The sequence below is a fragment of the Diceros bicornis genome, chromosome 6, assembly GCF_020826845.1.
Source record: "Diceros bicornis minor isolate mBicDic1 chromosome 6, mDicBic1.mat.cur, whole genome shotgun sequence".
Lineage (NCBI taxonomy): Eukaryota > Metazoa > Chordata > Mammalia > Perissodactyla > Rhinocerotidae > Diceros > Diceros bicornis.
This window is the reverse complement of record NC_080745.1, coordinates 63118554-63139083: the sequence shown is the minus strand read 5'-3', so window position 1 is coordinate 63139083 and position 20530 is coordinate 63118554. Positions and strand designations below refer to the sequence as shown.

Sequence of the window (20530 nt, the reverse complement as noted above, 5' to 3'; positions counted from 1 at the left end):
CTAGGGTTCCAATGGCAGGGCCACCATGTTGCACAGCTGCAGGGGTATTGTTCACATTGTAGTATATGTGTTGTTAGACTATATATGATGCTATCAGGCTATTGGAAAGAGGCCTGAACTGGGAGTCTGGGTTCTAGACTCTGTTAGGCCTTTGACTTCATAAATGACTTTAGTAGGTCGCTCTGTCCTGCCCCCTTCCTGGACTACTTTTTCACCTATAAAATGGTCTAATAACCTTAAAAAAAATCATTTATGTAAACCTTGACTTATTCCAAAAAAGGATTTTGGGGTGACTAGTAAGACCTTGCAGGACTTTTTTTTGGCTGAGGAAGATTTGCCCTGAGCTAATATCTGTGCCAATCTTCCTCTATTTTGTATGTGAGTGGCTGCCACAGCATAGCTGCCAACTAGTGGTATAGGTCTGCACCTAGTGGAGCTGGGAGCTGGGCTGCTGAAGAGGAGCGTGCTGAACTTAACCACTAGGCCACGGGGCCGGCCCAGCATTTTTAAAAAGAGAGGTGGTTATAGGGTTATAGTGCATTTAAAGTGTCTGATAGTGGGCATTAGTTTTCTCAGGCTTCCTTTTTTAAGGAGGGGGTTGTCCTGCGTGAGGCCTATGGTTGGGTCTAGCCTTAACCGATCATTACAAGAAGCCAGCACAGTTGGTGGCATCTAATCATGGCCAATTTGGCCCTGGATTACTCCTGAACTTTTGACCTCTGGGAAATCCCACTTCAAATAAGAAACAGGGCTGAGGACCTCAGGGCTACTCCAATGATGGGGAAGTCAGCACCTGACCAGTTTCCTCCTGCTCAGCGCCCAGGTTCGTAGCCCACTGCACTATTGAAGGCTCCCCTTCCTCAGTTTGTGGTAGCACCTCTGTAATCACCATCCCCTTGCTGGGAGGTACTGGACTGAGCCCCCCACAACCCTCTCTCAGCAGATTGCAGGAAATGGCTGGCTTGGTGTGTTCTGGAAGTACTTCTCAGACCCCATCAGGGTCTGTGCGTGTATCTGAGAGAGAGAGATGGGGAGGTGTAGACAACAGACGTTGAGTCCAGAAGGGAGTTAGAAAATCAGGACTCTAAATTTTTAGGATCATGGCATGCCCTTGTTTTATGAGAAACTGAGGACCCTGTCGCTTGGTTACCAAGGGACAGTCCTGGGAAGAGTTAGGAACTAGAGACTGTTCATCTCCAGTATGTGCCAGTCATCACGAACCCTTTTCTTCATCATCTCACTTCTCGTCTGTTCTACAGATGAGGAAACCGAAGCCCACAGAAGTTGAGCAACTTGTCCAAGATCTCCATTTAATAACTAGACTTAACCCTGGATACCCTGGTTGCCCAGCGTGGCTCCATCCTGGAGGGAATAGACTGAAGGAACTTAGAACAGAAGGGATAGAGACGGGCTGCTCCTTCGTCACTGCTTAGGAAGAGAATGGCAGCAGACGTGCCAAGGGCAAAGAGAGGAGCCCCTTATGCACTCCCAACCAGCTTTCCCACTGCAGTTTTGCATCCTAAGCAGACCCTAAGCAAGAGCTGCCCTAGCCTAAATGGCCACCATGTGGGACAAGTCCACTTAATGACCACAGTAGAAAGAAGAAAAAGTGGTAAGCCTCCCAGTCTGCAGTGACTGACTGAGCTGATGTCCTTTGCTAGAACAGTAAGAGGCAGCTTCATAAAACATCTCCATCACCAACTAGTAATCCAAAAGGCTCTAAGGTTTTAGTGAATGGGATGGGTCCAAAATCTGACCTCACTTTCATTTAATTTCATGCCAGCACCAATACACACCCAGCCGCGGAGACCCTGTCTAACTAGTGAGCTGCTCAGACACAAAGGCGCTCTAATTACCATCCACAAGCCAGGCTGACGAGGATTTCAAGTGTTTTCATGTTTATGGAGATCAGAGAAATGTGTTTTGTGCATCTTTCCCACCAATGGCAAGTATAAAATAAAAGCGAACCAAAACCCCAACACATTTATTAAAAACAGATATTTCAGTTAAGTTAAAATCCTATAATCAGGATAGCCACAATTCCAGACACTCCGGTGCGAAGTGTAGATATGTCAACAGCCGCATCTGGATGATGAACAAGCCATTGAATCTTATAAAACCAAAACACTAACCAAACGGTCTTAGATCCCTCAGAGGGAGTGAACAGTATGTTACAAGCACTTCACCACGGTTCACAATGGCAAAGCCTGCAGCTTCTCCATTTGGAGGGTCACGTTTTCTACTCGGTTTCCTTCACTTACAAAGGCGAGCTGGCATGGCTGGGGGAGGGGCAGAGAGAGGAAACCAACTCCATCTAAGCAGGGAATTGCAGCTGTTATTGCAAATGGCCCCGGAGAGCCCATTATAAGCTGCAGTGCGAGGCCGTGCCTCCCTGGAGTGCCAGTCACGTGATGTCTCCCCAGCCCCCAGGAGCGCCAGCGCTTGAGTGGGGCAGCAGAGCCGAGGGGGAGAGGAGGGATCCGAGGCCATGTCTCGGAACAGTTTCCGTGAAAGCCCAGGGTGCGGCCGCCTGCTGGAGGCACCGGCGCCGGGCACGTCCCCGCCTCCCTATACCCGCGGTGGTGGCGGTGCGCGCGTCCTCAGGAGACTCCAGCACTTGCAAAACACCGCGCTCTTCTCCAAGTAGAGGCGCAACCGGACGACTCTTCTACCCTGCTGAAGCCCCGCAATCCCGTGTGCGCCCAGGAAACAGTGACCTTGAACCCAAGGAGGGGCGGCTGGCTGTGAAGATACTTTAAAGAGGACGGAGGGTTCACTCCGCGCCTCAACTTACTTTTCCCCAGCACCGCCCGCCTCCGCCTCCCATCCGCACCCGGGGCGCACCGTTTTCCACTGCCACGCTGAGAACCGCAGCCAGTTGCAAAGCAGGGACAAATAAAAGGTTACTCCTTTTCAACTCCCAAAAACGTCCTTTCAGGGTACCGCGTGTTTTATACTAAGAACCAGCACCCTAAAAGACACGAGATGGTTTTAAGTGTCGTAACTTTTCAAGTCTGCTAGTTTAAGGTACTCCCTGAAATGATCGTCTACTCATGTTCTCCTTCAACGTGGATCAGGAGCTAGCCCTGAAAAGGTAAAGCAAGTAACTGGGATCCTCCACGTCCTCCAGGCGCTCGGCGATCCTGAGAAGCATGGACGGTGGCCACATGGTCGCCAGGCTGGAGGGCCCTGAGAGGCTGCGTGGAACTGCACGCTGCGCCACCAGGACTGATCACGCCAAATAAGGAGTCCTACTGACTGTGAGCTTGGGGTGCGCTCTGTAATCTGCCTTAAATAGGGCCAACCAAGTCCTGTTTTTCAAACACACCAGGGCCCTCGACCTCAGTTCCCCGCGAAAATATTCGCGATTTTTCGATTTCTCGTCGTCATAAGCTTATTTTCCCGGTTCCAAAAGCACGAGTCTGAGTAGGGATACAGCCCTCAAGGGAACCCCTTGCCCTCCAGGCAGAGGCTGCTGCTGTGGCCACTCCCGCGGTGTTAGCTGCCGGGGACAAGAACACCGTCCCCAGTTTTGAGCTGCGCCCTCCTGCCGGACGCGCCAGGGTCGCTGCAGGCCGCGCGAGGGCTGCGGGGCGAAGGGGGCTCATATACTGGGGCCGATAGAGGCTCCAGGAGCTGGCGTTGGGGAAGCTTTGCGCGCAACTGCAGCCGTCGCGAATGAAGCCTCCGCACGGCCTCCTTGATGAGGTTCCCCGAAAGCACGAGCTGCTGCAGGAGCCGGTGCGGGTCGTCGTCGCCGGTGCGGGCTTCTGGCTGAGGCCCGCGTCGCTGCTGCAGGCGGCGGGAGGCGGCGGCGCCCCGCAGCCATCCTCGCCGGCACGGGCCCGACAGCGGCTGTGGGGCACCCCGCTTGTCGCCTCCCGAAGGCCCATCAAGGCCAGGCTGAGGGGGTAGTGGGGACAGCGCGCAGGGGCCTGCGGCGAGCTCGGCCACAAAGTAGGGCGCAGCCCGGCCCCGCACGCGGCCGCGGTCCCCGAGGGCGCAGCGCAGGGCCCCCGGGGGCGCCGGGCCCACCGCCTCGGCCGGCGCGGGCGGCAGAAGCGGCGGCAGCCCCGAGGGCCGGGCCCTGTCCGCCAGCACCGCCGCCGGGGGCCGCGGGGGCTGCAGCGGCGGCCCCGGGGGCGGGCACGGGGAGGCCGGGCTGTCCTGCGCCGCGTCCAGCTGCAGCGTCTCGCCGATCTGGGCCACCAGCCGGTCAACCTCGCCCGAGCCGCCCAGCGTCACCGACTGCTCCAGCAGGAGGAAGCTGTCGTCGTCCTCCTCCTCTTCCTCCCCCTCCGCTTCCTCGCCGGCTTCCTCTTCCTCCTCCCTCCGGCACGGCATGGCCCCCCGCCCGGGCACCCGGAGCTCTGCGGGCGTCGCTGGCGGCTCGGCTGCCTGCGGGGCTCGGTGGGCCGCGGCGGAGCCAGGCGCGGTGCTGAAGCCGAAGCCGGGACCGGGGCGGACGCGGAAGCCGCCACTCGCCGGGCACTCGCGCCGCGCGCCTGCAGCCGCGGGAGCCGAATCCTACCGGCTCCGGTTGATTTGTAAACAATGGGTGACGTCGCCGCCGGGCCCGACCACCGCGCCGGCGTGGGGGTGTGCTGTAGCGTTGGGGGGCGGGGCGCCCGCTGGGCCGGTGTCCAGGGTGAAGCCTTGTTCCCTCTGAGCTCCACAGCTCTGAATGCTGTCTGCGGGGGCGCACTGGGGAGCTGATCCTCCCTCTCTCAGCCAGGCGTGATTGGTATTTTCACAAGACGTACACCGGCGTGGACTCTGTTGGTTTCTTCCACACACGAGCACCTACACTTACGTCCACACACCCGCACGCTCTCCTTTTCTAGGCGCGTCTACTCGTCTGGTTTTGGTATTTGCAATTTTGAGGTCCCAGTGCCAGCGTCTGGGAAGTGATGACCAGGTGACTGAGGCGAGGATGGAGAGAAGTCAGCTAGGTATCTGGAGATTAGGGAAACGAGGCTGCTAGGGATGGAAAGGAAGAAGGGGCCCCCGTGGTGTGATGAGGGTGGCGGATTTGGAATTGGCAGCGAAAGGCCACAGATTAATGTTTCTTGATCAGGAGCATGGGTGTATGGGGGCCTGAGTTGGGGCTGGCGTTACTGGAGAGGAGGAAGTCGCTAGTCTTGGGAGGGGCTGTGAGCTAGAAAGTTCTTTTAAAAAAAGACTGCCTCCGCCCAGTAGGGGAATATCCTCTCTGAGGGGGTAGCAGGAGAGGAAAATGGTGAGCTGTTTGGATGGAAATGGAGATATGGGCCAGCTTAACCCTTCAAGATATAATTATTCAAGACTTCATTTTTAAAAGGAAGAGGGGCAGAAAAATGATCCTTTACTGTCTTGTTATCTGCAGGTTTTAGACCTTTATTCAGACCTAACTTCCAGACACTACACTTGTAGGTAGACTTTTGGTGGTCCAGCCTTTACAAGCCAACCAGGGTGGATATTATCAGGGTGATGGAAATGCTCAAAACCCGATTATGGTGATGGTTGGACAACTCAGTAAATTTACTAAAAATCATTGAATGTTCGCTTAAAATGAGTGAATTTTATATGTAAATTGTACATCGAAAAAGCTGTTTTAAAAGCCACAAAGCACACACACAAAAACACAAGCCAGGCGGAAGGGAGCTACTTTAAAATGCTGAGCAGGGGAGCAGCTGGGTTTAGAAAGAAGTGCAGGAGGAAGAGACTGGAGCCTGGGGATCCCGATAAGTAGCAACAGCGGCCTTGGTGGGCAGTTCCAAGGATGATAATTAGTGGAGCAAACCTTTAGGGAGGGGTAGGATGGAGGGAACAGGTGGGAACTTGTCAAAAAAAGTGTTGGGCTTATTTTTGTCAAGTGTCGGGGGAAGAATGTGAGAATAAAGGAAGAGGCAGTTTGAAGAAAGCAAATGAATTTTTAAATCTTGGAAATGGGACCTTTACAGTGTGTCATAAAATTCATCACCTCATTTTAGTGGATTCCTTAGGATTTTCTATATATATCAGATCATGTCATCTGCAAATAGAGATAGTTTAATTCTTCCTTTCTTATCTGGATGCCTTTTATTTTTATTGCCTAATTGCCCTGGCTAGAATGTCTAGAACAATGTTGAATAGAAGTGGTAAGAGCAGGCATCCTTGCCTTGTTCCTGATCTTAGGGGAAAGCATTCATTCGGTCTTGGACCATTAAGTATGATGTTGGCTGTAGGTTTTCATAGATGGCCGTTATCAGGTTGAGGAGGCACCCATCTATTCCTGGTTTATTGAGTGTTTTTTATCATGAAAAGGTCATCACCTCATTTTATTTATTTTTTAATTGAAACATATTTGATATATAACATTGTGTAAATTTAAAGCATTGCCTCATTTTATTTTATTTATTTTATTTTTTAATTTTTTTTGTGAGGAAGATCGGCCCTGAGCTAACATCTGCCAATCCTCCTCTTTTTCCTGATGAAGACCGGCCCTGGGCCAACATCCATGCCCATCTTCCTCCACCCTATATGGAACACTGCCACAGCATGGCTTGCCAAGCGGTGCGTCGGTGCATGCCCGGGATCCGAACCAGCGAACCCTGGGTGGTGGCAGCAGAGCCCACACACCCAACCACTTGCGCCACTGGGCCAGCCCCGGCATCGGCTCATTTTATATCATTGTTTATTTGAGAGTATGGTCAAGGCAGCCATTCATTAACTAGAATATTCTCAACCTAATTATTTAAAAATTTAACATGAAAATAATTAGTAGCAATTTGTGTTTTTATTCTTCAGCTCAAAATTTGTATGCCTCATACATTGTTGTGGGCATGAAAAATGGCGCAAGCACTTTGGGAAAAGATCTGGCAGTTTCTTACAAAACTAAACATACACCTATCCTATGATACAGTTCCAATCCTGGATATTTACCTAAGAGAAATAAAAATATAGGTCCACCTCAAGGCCGGCAGGCAGATGATCATAGCAGGTTTATTCATAAAAGCCGTAAACTGGAAACAGCTCAAGTGTTTATCAACAGGTGAATGGATAAGCTATAGCATATTCATACAATGATGATGACAGAATACTCTTCAGCAACAAAAGGGACAGGAGTATTGCTACGTGCAGTAACATGGATGAATCTCAAAACCAGTATGTGGAGTGAAAGAAGCCAGACAAACAAGAGCACATACCATATGATTCTGTTTATATGAAGTTCCAGAACAGGCAAAATTAATTTATGGTGGGAAGAAATCAGAAGACTGATTGCCTTTGGAGAGGGCTGGGTGGAATGAGGGTAAGGGCTGACTCAGAAGAGGCCTGAGGGAACTTTAGGGGGTGGTGGTAATGTTCTTTATCTTGATATCTTCATTTGGGTTTCATAGGTGTGCACATGTGTTAAAACTCATTGAATTGTACACTTAGAGTTCATTGTATGTAAATTTTACGTGAAAAGAAAAAACTGTAAACAAATATTGAATTCTAGTTAATAGACATGCTGATGAATTTAGGGGTGAGCTGTCCTTCATACCAAACCTCTTAATCTCAAGTTCTTGTGCCTGATGCACAGTAAGCCAGTCACTGAGACAGTGGGTGCTTGGAGATGGAGAAAGTTTTATTCAAATTGGCCAAAACAAGAAGGTGGGAGGATAGGTTCTCAAATCCACTTTAGCAAGAGAAGAAAGCAGGGGGTTTTATAGAGCTAAGGGGCTTGGCAGGAGGAGAGAAACAAAGGGGTAATCTGTATTTCTTTCACTCCAGATAAGCCCTTGGGCAATCTGACTTTTGGGCGTCAAGGGGCAGCTGGAGGCTGGTTATCTGATGATTGTAAATTCCTTGAAGGCATTCTCTTTCTTCAGTGAAACAAGCTCATAAATCCTTTTGACCCTTGAGTCACCCCTCAGGTTAAACAAGAAAACAGCAAATTGACAAGATTAATTTCTTTTCATCTGTGTCTGTGTTGGGAACCAGGTTGAAAGGTCTTAGTGAATATTTACAGTAACCCTCAGGTACCTGGCTTCATACTGATGTTTGCAATTTATTCTCAAGTACACAGAAATGTGAGATGGATAATATATGAATAGAAGGATGATCGAGACAGGTAGATATACGATAAAGCATGTATAGTAAAATGTTAACATTACTGTATGACCCAGCCATTCCATACCTAGGTATATACCTGAGAGAATTGAAAACATATGTTCACACAAAGATTTGTACACAAATGCTCATAGCAGCATTATTCATAATAGCCAAAAAGTAGAACAACTCAAATGTCCACCAGCTGATGAATGGATGAATAAATGCGGTCTGGTCATACAATGGAATATTATTCATCATAGAAAGGAATGAAGTACTGACACATGCTACAACATGGATGAACCTTGAAGACATCATGCTAAGTGAAAGAAACCAGACACAAAAGGCCACATGTTGTATGACTCCGTTTATATGAAATGTCCAGAACAGACAAATCCATAGAGACAGAAAGTAGCTTAGTGGTGGCCAGGGAATGGGAGAAGAGGAGAATTAGGACTAACTGCTGATGAATAGGGGTTTTTTTTTGGGGGTGATGAAAATGTTCTGGCATTAGATAGTGGTGGTGTTTGCACAACATAGTGAATATACTAAAAACCACTAAAGTGTACACTTCAAAAGTATACACCTTTAAATTCACTTTAAAGTGAATTTTATGTTGTGTGAAGTATATCTCAATTTTTTAGATGCTAAAAAGTATCAGTGGTAGAATCTACATAGACTCTAGGTGCTGGGTAATAGGGTGTTCATTGTCAAATTTTTTCAATTTTGTTGTTTGAAACTTTTCAAAATAAAATGTTAGAAAATATAAGCCATAGAAAAGGGGTGATTAATTTTGTGACTTCCTTTAAAACGGCCCAGAGCGTGGGGGGCTTAGGGCTGACTATTAGGAGGAAGGGAGGAAGTGTACCCCCTGCTGGCAGGTTGCCTCTTGCATGACAAGGGAATTGTGTAGACTCATACTCCAGCGTTGAGAGGGCATAGACAGTCGGCTGCAGGTTGACTAAATTCTTGCCCACTGTGGAGGATTTCAAACTGTCTGGCAGGAATGAGGCTTGACGCTGTTTGAGGCCAGCAGCAGCCCTAAGTGATGGGCCCCGGAAGCAGCAAGGCAGACACAGGCTTGTCCCTTTCCCAGTCCCTTCATTGCTTCCCACCACCCACATGGGACGCTCTAGGAGCTGGGCTGGTTGGGGAGGAGGGATTTGTACTGAGAGAATTTAAGAGATTAGGGGATTCACGCTGAGATGCAAAGAGGTGCTAATGAGATATTAAACACCTCTCAGTGGACCAACAGCTGAGGAGACTAGAGACCCGGAAGGCAGAAGATGAAAATGTCTTCAGGCTGCTGCTAGGGTGGGAAAGATAACTGGCCACTGGTTAAACAGGGTGCTAGGAACAGCTGGGTCTAACTCAGCGGTTAAAATGGATAGAGGGCTTTGGGCTAACACTGATGCAGCAGTGTGGGATATTTTGCCATTTATAAAAGTAGGCAGGCCTCAAGGTTGGGGAGGAGGTTCAGAGAGACGCAGCCTCAGAAGTGGAGACCTGGGGCCGGCCCGGTGGCGCAAGCGGTTAGGTGCGCGCGCTCCGCTGCGGCGGCCCGGGGTTCGCTGGTTCGGATCCCGGGCGCGCACCGACGCACTGCTTGGCAGGCCATGCTGTGGCGGCGTCCCATATAAAGTGGAGGAAGATGGGCACAGATGTTAGCCCAGGGCCGTCTTCCTCAGCAAAAAAAGAGGAGGATTGGCGGATGTTAGCACAGGGCTGATCTCCTCACAAAAAAAAAAAAAAAAAAAAAAAAAAAAAGTGGAGACCTGAGTAGTGTACTGAGTTGAATCATGTCCTCCCCAAAATTCATGACCACTGGGAACCTGTGACTGTGCCTCCCCGCCCCCAACCTGTGAATGTGACCTTATTTGGAAATAGGGTCTGCACATATAATCAAGTTAAGGCAAGGTCAAATTGGATTAGGGTGGGCCCTAATGCAGTGACTGGTGTCCTTATAAAAGGGGCAAATTTGGACACAGAGATACACAGGGAGAATGCCATGTGTGGACAGAAGCAGAGATTGGAGTGATGCTGCCACAAACCAACAATCACCAGAAGCTAAGAGAGAGCACGGAACAGCTTCTCCCTCTGAGTCCCCAAGAAGGAGCCAACCCTGGCCAGCTGACACCTTGATATCAGACACCTGGCCTCCAAAACTGAGAATAAATTTTGGTTGTTTTAAGGCACCTGGTTTGTGGTAATTCGTTACAGCAGTCCTAGGAAAGTAATGCAAATAGTTTTGAGCAGTTGTTTAAAATGTATAAGCCATGGAGAAATTTATTGAAGGTTCTGGGGTAGTTCTGAGAATCCATGGAAAAACTGAAGAACTGAGGGACTGGCCTGGTGGTGTAGCAGTTAAGTTCATGCGCTCTGCTTCAGCGGCCCAAGGCTGGCAGGTTCCGATCCCGGGCAGGCACCGACACACCACTTATCAAGCCATGCTGTGGTGGAGTCCCATATAAAGTAGAGGAAGATGGGCATGGATGTTAGCCCAGGGCCAATCTTCCTCAGCAAAAAGAGGAGGATTGGCAACATATGTTAGCTCAGGCTAATCTTCCTCACAAAAAAAAACAAAAAACTGAAGAGCTGAGAGCCTCTCTGATGGATGTTGGGTTGTGCTAGGCCCAGCTAGATCTGCCGTTGGAACAGGAATAAAAAATGAAGAGATGGAAAGACAAGGGGCCAATAAACCCCACGTTGTATGTTGCTCATAAATGAAAAATGGCCATGTCAGGAACACAGCTCCACAGGGACTATTAGGATGGCCCCATATAGGCCAATGCAGTTAGCGCTCCCATTTCTGGGACTGCAGAAATGACTGCACCCCCTCTTGCCAAACATATGGCAGTGGGGATGGAAAAGTGGATGCTCAAATTTGCAGAGTGATCGGTTGTAGGTGTTGAGGGGAGGCAGTCTTGGATCTGCAGAGGCTTCGTGTCTGTCTGGATGCCTGAGACGGCAGTGGTATCGACAGAATTGGAAATCAGGAGACACATGGTTGGGTAGCATAATTTTGTATTTAAAAAAAAAAAGAATAAAATAAAAGTTTTATTTATTTGAATAGATAATACAACCACATGGTTCAAAATTCTAAAGGTCAAAATGAGTAAAACAAAAGGCCTCCCCCCATCCCTGTTCCTAGCTACTCAGGTTCCCTCCCTGGAGGCAAACTATCCTATCGTTTTTTGTGTATTCTTTTCTTTTTTTCTTTTTCTTTTTTTTTTTGTGAGGAAGATCAGCCCTGAGCTAACATCCATGTTAATCCTCCTCTTTTTGCTGAGGAAGACCAGCTCTGAGCTAACATCTATTGCCAATCCTCCTGCTTTCTTTTCCCCAAAGCCCCAGTAGATAGTTGTATGTCATACTTGCACATCCTTCTAGTTGCTGTATGTGGGACGCGGCCTCAGCATGGCCGGAGAAGCGGTGCGTCGGTGCGCGCTCGGGATCCGAACCCGGGCCACCAGTAGCGGAGCGTGCGCACTTAACCGCTAAGCCACGGGCTGGCCCTGTGTATTCTTTTCAAAGATATTTTATGCGTTTACATATATGTATTTTGTATTCTGCCTCCCTTTGTTTGACAACTAGTAGCTATAACAGAGGCTGCTGTTTGCCTCCCAATCACCATTCTCCCCTTCAATAACCCCTCTGTTGTAACAGCACCAGACCCACAAGACCACATTTCTCAGCTTCTCTTGCAGCTAGATGGGGCCATGGGATTAAGTTCTGGCCAATGAGATGCAAGTGGGAAGTGTAGTGTGGTACTTTTGGAAAGTCTCCCTATTAGGAAGGGGGCCAAGCTCTTCTCTTTTTCTTTCATCTTGTTGCCTGGAATGTGGATGTGATAGTTAGAGCTCCAGCAGCCATATTGAACTATGAAAAAGCAGTGAATTAGAAGGAATCTCAAACAATGTCTGAAGACACAAATACAGTCCTAGACTTGGATCTCTTTTATGTGAGAAAGAACATTTTATCTTGTTTAAGCCAACCAGGTACTTTTTAAAGACAATGCTAATATAATTGGAAAATCAGTAAAATTGGTTTTGAGAGCAAGGCCAGTTAGGCAGGCCTATGAGAAGTGCTCAGGTCAGGAAATGAAGCAGATAATAATAGTAACTACCACATATTGATTATTTTATTTATTTATTTTTTTGAGTAAGAGTGGCCCAGTGCTAACATCTTTGCCAATCTTTCTCTTTTTTTTTTCTTTTTTCTCCCCAAAGCCCCAGTACATAGTTGTGTATCATAGTTGTAGAGTTGTAGCTCTTCTATATGGGATGCCGCCTCAGCATGGCTTGATGAGCAGTGAGTAGATCTGTGCCCAGGATCAGAACCAGTGAACCCTGGGCCGCTGAAGTAGAACGCACGAACTTCACCGCTGTGCCACTGGCCCAGCCCATTGATTGTTTTTTTAATAGTTTTATTGAGCTATAATTTACATACCATAAAATTCACCCGTTTAAAATGTAAATTCAATGATTTTGAGGTGTGGGACCATCACCATAAGCTAATTTTAGAACATTTGCATCAACCCAAAAAGAAACTTTGTACCCATTAGCTATACTGAGTATGCCTGGCACCCTGAAAAGTGCTTTACAGATAGATATTATTTCCTTTAGTCTTCCAATAACCTCTGAGTTTGGTATTATTATCCTCTCTTCATGGATAAGAAAACCAAGGCCAGAGATAAGACAACTTGCTCAAGATTACACAAACTACCAGGATTCAAACTCATTTTGGTTGATGCCAATGCCTGCCCTTCTCAAACCGCCACCCCAATGCTGTTGCCCAGGCTTTGCAATCTGGTCTTTAACTCTGCCTAGTTCTTATTCCCCAAGGCCTGTTGATTCTTGCCTCCAGAGCCTCTGCCAGTGGTCATGCCCTATTTCTGGTCCCATTGCGATGCTCTGTGTGTTTCCTTGGCTGGGCTCATGCAGCTGTGTCTGGGCCCTAGCCTCTTTCCCTTTAATCCACTCTTCTGGCAGATCAGCTTCCTCACGCCCAACCCTGCTCAGGTTACCGCTGCCCACACTCTGATTAGGTCCATGTTGTCTCCTGAGTAAAACCCTCAGCTCCTTAACACAGCATCCAGAACTCTCAGAGGCCTGGTCCCAGTCCGCTCTTCCACACTTACCTCATCCTCCAGTCCCACGGAAGCACTCTGCTCCTGTTGGACTGGACATCTCACATGTTCCTGTCTCCCCATGTTTGGTCCTGTTCTTTGTGTAGAGAATGCCTACCCCCAAATCTCCACCCATCTAAATCTTACTCAGTCCAGCAGCGAACCTCCTCCGTGAAGCTGTCTGCTGCCCCAGTAGGCCGCAGCTCCTCCCGCCCTCTGCCCTCCCACCCCATTCAGCTCCCCCGCTTGAGCCCTTACCACAAACTTCCTTTCTGGAGTTACTTGGGCTGGTCTAGACTGTAAGACCCTTGAGTCCAGAGGGTCCTCTGATCGGCCAGGCCTGAGTTGTTTGCCCACAACCATGGGCAAACAGATAGGGTCTGAGATGGCCAGAGATAGGGTCAGTGCTACCCCAAACGCACAGACTGAGGATAGGGGAGCAGAGGACCCCTAAAGAGAGACTGGGTGCATCAAAACAAAACCTATGTCCAGTACAGGCGGATGTCTTTTCTTTAAGGCTGAGGAATCTCATTGTTTCACTTATTCTTTGATTTAGTTGACTCATTTGTTCCTTTATTCACTCAATAAATAGTGGCAAGCAAAACCAAATATAGTCCTTAACCCATAGGGCTTACAGTCCAGTGAGAGAGGCCAACACTAATCAAGCAATCACAGGAACCACTGGAGACATGCAGCAAATTTTGTGTGTGTGTGTGTGTGAGGAAGATCAGGCCCGAGCTAACATCCAATGCCAATCTTCTTCTTTTTGCTGAGGAAGATTGGCCCTGGGCTAACATCTGTGCCCATCTTCCTCTACTTTATATGGGACGCTGCCACAGGTTGGCTTGACAAGCGGTGCGTCAGTGTGCGCCTGGGATCCGAACCTGGGAACCCAGGCCGCCAAAGCGGAGCGCACACACTTAACTGCTCCGCCACTGGGACGGCCCCCTGCAGCAAATGTAAACGGTAATCTGAGACATAATTATTGAGTCCCCAAAAGGTTTTCATGTTTCCTAATCCAAATGACCGTGTGAAATATTTTCTTTTAAATTTTTTATTGATGTCATAGTAGTTTATAACTGTGAGATTCCAGTCGTACATTATTATTTGTCAGTCACCATATAAATGCGCCCCTTCGCCCCTTGTGCCCATCCCCCAACTCCCTTCCCCCTGGTAACCACCAAACTGTCCGTGTGCAATGATTTTAACAGGCAACAAGCCTTTTATTTCATGATTAGAGATGGTCCTTTATATCCACAAGTCCCAGAAGAGGAGCTTTGGGATTTAATTCACAGGGAAGTGTGAATGAATGGCAAGGCAGCTCTCTCTTCCTACATCCTTGAATGAGGGCGGATGCTCTGGATGGGGATGACTGTAGAGGTGTAGATCTGGAGGGCTGAATGACAATGGCCTTTACTTTCCGATTTTGAATGAGAGAATCTTTGGCGCTGACTCTGAAGGCTCCCGTCTAGAGGACAAAGCGGTAGGGGAAGCCTTGGGGCCTTTCCTGACCTTTACCCTACTTCCTAACAGCTGTAGAGACTTTATGTGTAAAATTTCTCTCCTCACCAAAACAACCTCGGTGAGAACAGGTTATAGTGGCAGAAAAAAAGGCTCAGCTCACATGACAGTGGAGATAACATTCAACACAGCGAGTTCATAATGTACCAGCCGCTTCCTGAACATCACATGTGTTACTGCTTTGAAACTCACCTTCAGCACCTGGGGCCTCCTGACCTGAGGTCTGGGGTGTTGTTGATCAGAGGGCTGAGAGATTCCAATTCAAAATGTTTTGGTGGATTTGCAGGCCTTCTTATTCACCCTGCAAGACTCAGGACCACCGCACGCCTGCTTAGACCCGGCCCCACGCCAGGCCTGGCTGTTTGCAGTAACTTCAGCCTTTTGTTTGGTCCTTGCTTCTGTTGTGGCCCAGACAGCACGCCCCTCTTGCCCTCTGGCTACAGTCTGAGCTTTCTGAGGGTAGGATTCACAGCTCCTTCAACTCTATAGCCCCAATGCTGAGCTCGTGCCTGACGGACGGTGAATCTCAATCGCAAGCGCTCCATGACGGTGTGTCTCCAGTCCTCTCTACCAGCCTCCTGACGGTGACCTGGCCATTTCCCAGCTTGTTGTCCTGGGTGGGGAAAATGACCCCCAGAGTTTTTACTCTGAGGTTCTACCCTAAACGTGGTCATTTTTAGCTGCACAGAATTGGTTCCTCTTCCCTTCACCTCACTGAGCTCCCTCCCCCACTCTCTGGCCTCGTGGCCAGTCCTGAAGAGGATTCCACAGCAAAGCTGAAGACAGTTCTCTTTTTTTCCATGTGGAATAATGCAATGTTAGTCTTTGGTGTGTCTGAAGGAGATTGAAGGGTTAAGCTTTGCCTCACCCCAAAATAAATAAGTATCCCAGGAAGAAAAAATTGGGCATCACTTGCATCACATATTTGTCTTTTAATTTTTTCCCCTTTTAGGGGTAATTCCCCACTAGGAGAACTTTAGTGGGAGACAGGGAAGAAGGGTGGAGGTAACTGACCTAGGCCCAGCCAATCAGACGTTCTCACCCCGGACTCTGCCTCCCCAGGGAGTGACACAGAGACCCAAGGACTGATGGGAAATCAGTGGAGGGGTGACTGTGCTGAGAGTCAAGTGGCACCGAATGTGTGATGCTGCCTGTGTTTCAGCTCCCTAATCTCCTTACTTCCTGCCAGTTCTTCAACCTAGAATCCTTCCCACAAATCCAGTTTCTGTGATGTTAGCCGGTCACTTTCCAGTACTTGCAACCCAGATTGACATAAACCTAAATGTGCAACTGGGGAGATGGTTTAAATAAACCAGGGAACATCTGTAATGTGGAATACTACACAGCGATTAGAAAGCGTAGTGGTAGGGCCAGCCCTGTGGCTTAGCGGTTAAGTGCGCGCACTCTGCCGCTGGCGGCCTGGGTTCGGATCCCAGGTGCGCACCGATGCACCCCTTCTCTGGCCACGCTGAGGCTGCGTCCCACATACGGCAGCTAGAAGGATGTGTAGCTATGACATACAACTATCTACTGGGGCTTTGGGGGGAAAAATAAATAAATAAAATTATTAAAAGAAAGAGTAGTGGCAGATCTATGTGTACTGACGTAGCAAGATCTCCAAAATGTACCTATAAGGACAATATGTACAGTATATCACCATTTATCTAAAAATTAAAACAAAATGAATTATTTCTCTATGTCCAAGTGTGTTACCATTAAAATGAAATGCCACAAGAGAGGGACTTTGTTTTGTTCATGCCTATATCTCCAGGCCTAGAACAGAGCCTGGCACATAGTAGGCATCCAATAAATATTTGTTGAATGAATGTATTGTGTAGAAAAAGATCTGGAAAGACACATATCAAACTGAAAATAGGGGCTTCTTAGTGGAGGGACTAGAATGTGGGAGTGGTGGACAAGGGAGATTTTATTTGTGTTATTTGAATTTTTTTAATAAGGAAAATGTCTTCATGTATTGTGTAATTAAACAATATAAAAAGAAAAAAGCTAAGTGATTGGTGATGAGAAAGCCATTAAAATGCTGCTTTCAAAGACTTTCTCCTAACAATAGAAGTTAGCTGGCAAAGAAAGGGGAAAGCATGAGTATCCCAGGTGGGTGTGTGGTATTTTGGTGGGGCTGTTGGCCCTTTTGACAAAAGAACAAACCATTAAATTTTTAGTCTTTTTATTTTAATGTTCAATAAGCACCCTCACCCCATCCCTAGCCAGGCTCAGTATTGATGCAAGGCTCAGAATTGCTTATTGTGCACACGATACTTTTATATTTTGATGTGGGCATCAAAATGTTGTACTTTAATTTAGGCAGAGGGGACAGCAAGAGCGAAAGTGGAAAAGAGAAAGACGCTTCTGGGGACTGCAAGTCACTTGCATTTTTGGAAGCTGAGGTTAGAGGTGGGGGTGTGGGGAGGACGAGGTTGGGATGGGGGTCATAGGCAGATCCTCCTTTTACTTTCTCTTCCATCTTCTACTTCCCTCCGAACTTCCCTTCCTCCTTTATCTCCCTCCATTGAGGCTGGGGCCTAGAAACACAAATATGGTGAAAACACCACTTCTGCCCCCAAAGCTCAAAGTCTGTTGGGGTAGGTGGGTGGATTTGTAGTGACATTTGTGGCCGACCCAAGTCCATGCCCTTGCTCTTAGAGCCCTGGGCTTCTTCCCTTCTCCATACTTCTGAATTCCTGGGAGCCTGTTGTCTACTTTGATATTTAGTGCTGCATAATTCTAAACTGTCTTCTGTTGTATGTGACTTATGTGCGTGCATTTTGTCTCCCCAAGTTTATGGTAAACTCCTTGAGGGCTGGGGCCGGCCACTTTTCTGTGACCTTTTGTTCAGCCAGGCTGTTGGAAACAAGATGACTGTCTGAACTTTCATGAATTCCTGCTGTACAGCCATGCTTATCGCCAGGCTGGCAATCAGTACGTGGAGGAGTAAGGATGATTTCAGGGGAGCCCTGCAGAAACAGGGTGACAGACTTGTCAGCTGGGGGTGCTTTCGCAGCACTCAGCAATGATACTTGCTTTTAATCAGAAGTCACAGTGGAACAGTTGGTTTTGAGGAGAAACATTCCCCTCTCCAGAGTGACTGATTAAACTGTAACTACAAGCGTAAGGTATGGTCCTTATCACACAGCAATGGAGATAGAAGTGTTACCTGAGAAGGGAGGTTAGCATTCTTAACCTTCATCAAATCACCTGGAACGTTTATCTCATCTTGGTGTGTGCCCGACACTGTGCTGCTAAGCAGCTTTTCCGAGATTATCTCATCTAATCTGCACAGTACCTCTCTGAGAATTATTATTATCCATGGTCGCAGAAGAAGAGACGGAATCAGAAAGTTAAGTAACCTGTCTGGGGTCACACAGCTAGAAGCGATGGAGCCAGGATTTGAACCTAGGCTTATGACTCCAGAGCCTGTGCTCTTAGCTACTCTGCTGTATGTCCCCCCAAATTATGGATTTTATATAAAAATGTCATCGAAACAGACGAGCAGAAATATAGTTGTACGGCTCTTTCTAGTTGTAGTGGTAATATTTTAAAGTTTTGAACATTTCTTCCATATGAAAGCATCAATTCAATTCAGTCAGTCAATCAGTCGATGTGTTGGGTGTCATGGGGCCAGGAGAAAAAACTTGTTCATACTTTGGGGAAAAGGGAGAATTTTAGCCTTGGGTTCTCTGCTTTGCATGTATAGCAATTATATGGCCCGGATTTTCCAAGGCTGGCTGGGGCTCAATGAAAAATTCCACTGATGTACATTTGTTGAATTTTGTGTTTCTTTTCATGTATTTGCTCAATAAAGACAATTTGTTAAACATAAAACTAAATGTGATTTTATTTTGACACTTTTATCAAACTTTTAATATGAATTCATCCATTAAAATAATCTATTACAATATGTGATTCAATTTTTGATTTGGATAATATAGTCTGAGGACTTGTTTATTCATTTGTTCAAAAAATATTTATTGAAAGGCTATTACATGTCAGATGCCATTGGGAGCAAAATAGATATAGTCTCTGCCCACATGTGGCAGGAAGTCTAGTTGGGAACCCCCACATGAAACAAATGGTCCCACTAACAACTATATGATTATTATACGTTGTGATAAGAGCTCTGAAGGAAGAGTACAGAGTGGTATGTGAAAGTTCAGTGAGGGAAGTGATTTATACGGTTGGGCCATGGAAGGCATCTGAACCAATGACATTTAAGCTGAGATCTGAAAGATGATAAAGTGAAAAACGGGCCAGTCAGAAAAAGCAACACGTGCAAAGGCTCTGAGGCAGGGAAGAGTTTGTTGAGAAATGGAAACACGTGGGTAGAGCTTAGTGAAAGAGAAAGACAGTGCTGGGAGAACCTCAGATGAAAGTATATCAGAAAGAACAACAGAACAAATATCCCTAGAAAAATCTGGCATAGAACAACAATACAGAACAAAAGTTAATGCTTGAAGTTTACAACGTTCTCTCATCTGTTGCCTCAGTTGATCTTCACCAGAAGTCCGTGAGGCAGGGAGGGCAAGCATAATTATGATTATTTCTACCATTGAAGGAATAAAGCTCAGCCAGGGCCCAAGTTATGCAGCTTTTGGTTCCGTGATTCAGACCAGAGAGGGAAACTGTGTGTTCTCCGGGAGGCCGGAAGGGAGCGGGTGGAAGGAAGCAGAAGTGACCCAGCGCTGTGCTGTGTGGCTGTCTGAAGGAAGCCGGCTAATGTGAACGACAGTTCAGAGTAAGGACTTCTTGGTTGCCGCTCTGTACCTACTCTTCTAGGTATCTCTCTGTGTCAAGACAGAAGACGAATCTTGCATTTTAGAGAGTGACTCTTCAAGTCACTTTCAAATTCAACAGATCTGTAATTCTGAGATTCACACATCAGGACAAAATTTGAGCTTAGGCTGGGGGTTTCTGACGTGAACCTAAAAGACGGTGGAATCCGAACGGTTAATGTACAACTCCCTCCCACTTTTGGGAAACTGCAACGCCCCCCACCTTTTCTTTTCCGCCAGGGCTGGGGGCACCAATGACGGTTAATTATTTGAATAGACCAATAATATCATGAAACTGTGCGGGTTGAGGCGGGGCGGTCAAGTTACCCAATCGCATGGAAGAACGGGAAACATCTCAGCCAATCCAAAGGTGTGGGGGCGGGGCCTGAAGTGGGGCGGTGAAAGAAGTTTGCTGACTAAGATGGCGACTGAGGCGCAGAGTGAAGGGGAGGTGCCAGCCCACGAGTCTGGCCGGAGGTGAGCCGAGTTCTCGGTCCAGCTGCCTAGGAAACGAGGCCGAGGGCTAGTCATACTGAGGCCTTTCTCTCGGGTCACGGTGACTCAGCGGGGCTGGGCTTTGCTTTTTCCTTCGCAGCCTGCCAGGGCTGAGGCGCGTGGTCCGCCGGGGCGCTGGGCTCCGCTCGGTCCAGCGGATGCCCGTGGGAGGTCAGTCCGCGGCGTTGGCGGCAAACCGGCCACTTGGTGGTGGCAGCGCTGCTTGCCTTTGTGCTGAGACTCATCTTGGTGGTGAGGAAATGCGAGCCCAGAGCTGTTAAGCGAGTTCCCCAACGTCACACAGCTGGGAGAGCACGCTGTCAGGACCTTTTAATTGGCCCCGGGGCAGCTTCTGTGGTTAAGTCGGAGCAAGGAGTTGAGCGTCAGTTAGAAATGGGTTTGAGTCCTTGGGCCAATTTTTTTAAAAGAATTATTTTTGTGTGGTAAGAACAGTTAACATGACATCTACCCTCTTAGCAAGCTTTTAAGTGTGCGATGTCGTGTCGTTGACTGTAGGTACAGTGTTGTACAGCACATCTCAAGAGCG

At 47.9% G+C, this 20530-nt stretch overlaps 2 protein-coding genes across 5 annotated transcripts in view; one reads left to right on the top strand and one right to left on the bottom strand.

Annotated features, from left to right (window-relative positions):
- Nucleotides 1-1968: 1968 nt before the first annotated feature.
- Nucleotides 1969-5033, bottom strand: FRAT1 (FRAT regulator of WNT signaling pathway 1). The gene has a single exon (XM_058543663.1). It carries the CDS (start codon nucleotides 4342-4344, stop codon nucleotides 3499-3501), a length of 846 nt encoding a protein of 281 aa, XP_058399646.1. The 5' UTR covers nucleotides 4345-5033; the 3' UTR covers nucleotides 1969-3498.
- A 14868-nt stretch (nucleotides 5034-19901) lies between these two features.
- The window catches only part of ARHGAP19 (Rho GTPase activating protein 19), a 66543-nt gene continuing 65914 nt past the window's right edge, over nucleotides 19902-20530 (top strand). For all 4 annotated transcript variants that reach the window (XM_058543661.1, XM_058543655.1, XM_058543658.1 and 1 more), the window contains exon 1: nucleotides 19902-19965. In XM_058543661.1, coding sequence (XP_058399644.1) covers nucleotides 19910-19965 — 56 coding nt within the window. In that variant the 5' untranslated portion in view covers nucleotides 19902-19909. The remainder of the gene's footprint in view (nucleotides 19966-20530) is intronic.